A 1,955-nucleotide genomic window follows, 5' to 3' on the forward strand; every position below is an offset into this window, starting at 1 on the left:
TGGTTTCAATATTCTGTCACAGAATCACTTCACATCGACTCTGATGCCCAGTTCTATGTTCAGCACCTGATCCGCAAGCTTGGAAGTGAAGCCTACATTGGACAACGAGCAATACTTTCAGTTTCTGAGAGAATTTCTGTACTAGCTGAAAGTTTGCTTTTCTTAGATCCATTTGATGATTCTTTTCCCAGCACGCATGAATGCATGTTCAAACTGTAAGTATTCTGCAAAAGCACATTTTCTATTTTGATGATCTGCCTGATCTTTTCAGTTATGAAATCCAACTGGCAGAAGTAATTTGTCGGTGCAATTTTGTGCCGACATAATTTTAGTTTATGTTATACATTTTTTCTTTTGGTGGGAAGAATGTTAGATATATATGATCATACAATTTAAAACTATGAGGATGGCTTTGTCTAATTTGCTCATGCGGATTACAGGATCCAGCTTATTGAGTTTCTGATATCAGACTACTTGCTAATGTGGTTAAGAGGCGACGGCTTTGACAAGAGTATGTATCACAGTTGCGGCATAAGTTAGTTAACTTGGTACATCTATTCTAGCACCCTAGCTTTCTTTTGACTTGCTAGATTTTCCAATCTTGACCTATAAGCATAAGTGCCTTGCAACTGAAGAAACCATGTCGTTGATTTTCTCCGTAATTGAAATGAAGCAATCTTTTATGAATAGACAACTACAAAATGATGTAACATAATGATATTGCAGTGCTGTTCGAAGAGTGGGTGGCATCAATTCTCCATGTGCGGAAAGCATTGGAACTTTTGGAAAGCAGAAATGGGCTTTATGTGCTTTACATGGATCGAGTCACAGGTGAATTGGCTAAACAAGTAGGACAGTCTTCATCACTCCAGATGCTCAAACCGGAGATTCTTGATAATCTGTTCCACTGACTACATCTTTGCATGTTACTTCTGAGAAATGTAAGTCCATTCCTTCATCCTTCATTTTGATCAAAGGTTATTATCACTTGGAATATGGAAGAATTTTAATGGAAGTGTTGGATTTGTCTAACCTGAGTCAATGGAAAATATATGCTAAGCTTTAAACCCGAAGGAGGTCTCTATCTCTCTCAAACACATGCATATCATGCTTTTGATTTGATTCATAGGGAAAATATAAGAAACTGAGTATCTACTTGTTTACAAATAATATCCACACTGTCTATTCCTAATACCATTTGACATCAGGATCAGAAATCCTCCCCTGTTCTTGCCGGTTATAGTCAGGTCCCTGTGTCGAGTAAGCTAGATACGTATAGATGGGGATCAAGATTCCCGCTAAACCCTAGGGTAGGACCTCAAATTCAGACAGTTCGTTTGTAATGAATTTTCAAAATTGTGCATGCCATCAAATTTAGGTAAAAGAACTAAAGTGGTAGAAAGAAAGAGGTTATTGGCCACCCCATTGACTGCTTTGGGAGTGGCTTGACTACTCTCTCTATTGCTTTGTGGGTAGAAAACCACCCTTGAATCAGGCTTAGAGTGTCCAACCACATCAAATAGGTTTGGATTAATTATTTTGAGAGTAGCCGGATTACCCTCAAAGTAGGGGTGGCCCACCCCTTTCTTGATGATTGTTACAATTCTGACAATTCATTGCAAAAATCTGACCATTCATTGCCAATGAATGGCTAAGATTTGAGGTGTACAGTACCCTAAGTATTACAAGAATCCTCATCCTGCATGATGTACCCCTTCTTCCTCTCTCTCTCTCTCTCCCCTCGTGGGTCAAATTAAATGCATCAATGGCATTTAAGGGAAAGTATCTTGTATAAGTTGCTAAGTTGCGAGGATGGGAGAAAGCCAGAAAGGTGCCACAACACATGCGCATTTTGTCTCGCCTGCCACCTTGACTTTGGTCATACGCGGTCCAAAACTTTCATTTCTTACCATAATGGCCAATTTGCGTGAGCGAGAAATTCCATGTTGGTATCT

The 1,955-nt window shown here is 39.3% G+C and overlaps 1 protein-coding gene across 1 annotated transcript in view; it reads left to right on the plus strand.

Annotated features, from left to right (window-relative positions):
• LOC132185516 (protein MULTIPOLAR SPINDLE 1-like) overlaps window positions 1-1,955 on the plus strand; it is a 3,080-nt gene that overhangs the window by 204 nt on the left and 921 nt on the right. The window contains exons 2-4 of the mRNA XM_059599281.1: window positions 23-215; window positions 441-511; window positions 727-941. Of these exons, the coding sequence (XP_059455264.1) occupies window positions 23-215; window positions 441-511; window positions 727-911 (449 nt within the window). The 3' untranslated portion in view covers window positions 912-941. The remainder of the gene's footprint in view (window positions 1-22; window positions 216-440; window positions 512-726; window positions 942-1,955) is intronic.

This window comes from Corylus avellana, chromosome ca6 (assembly GCF_901000735.1).
Source record: "Corylus avellana chromosome ca6, CavTom2PMs-1.0".
Taxonomy (NCBI): domain Eukaryota; kingdom Viridiplantae; phylum Streptophyta; class Magnoliopsida; order Fagales; family Betulaceae; genus Corylus; species Corylus avellana.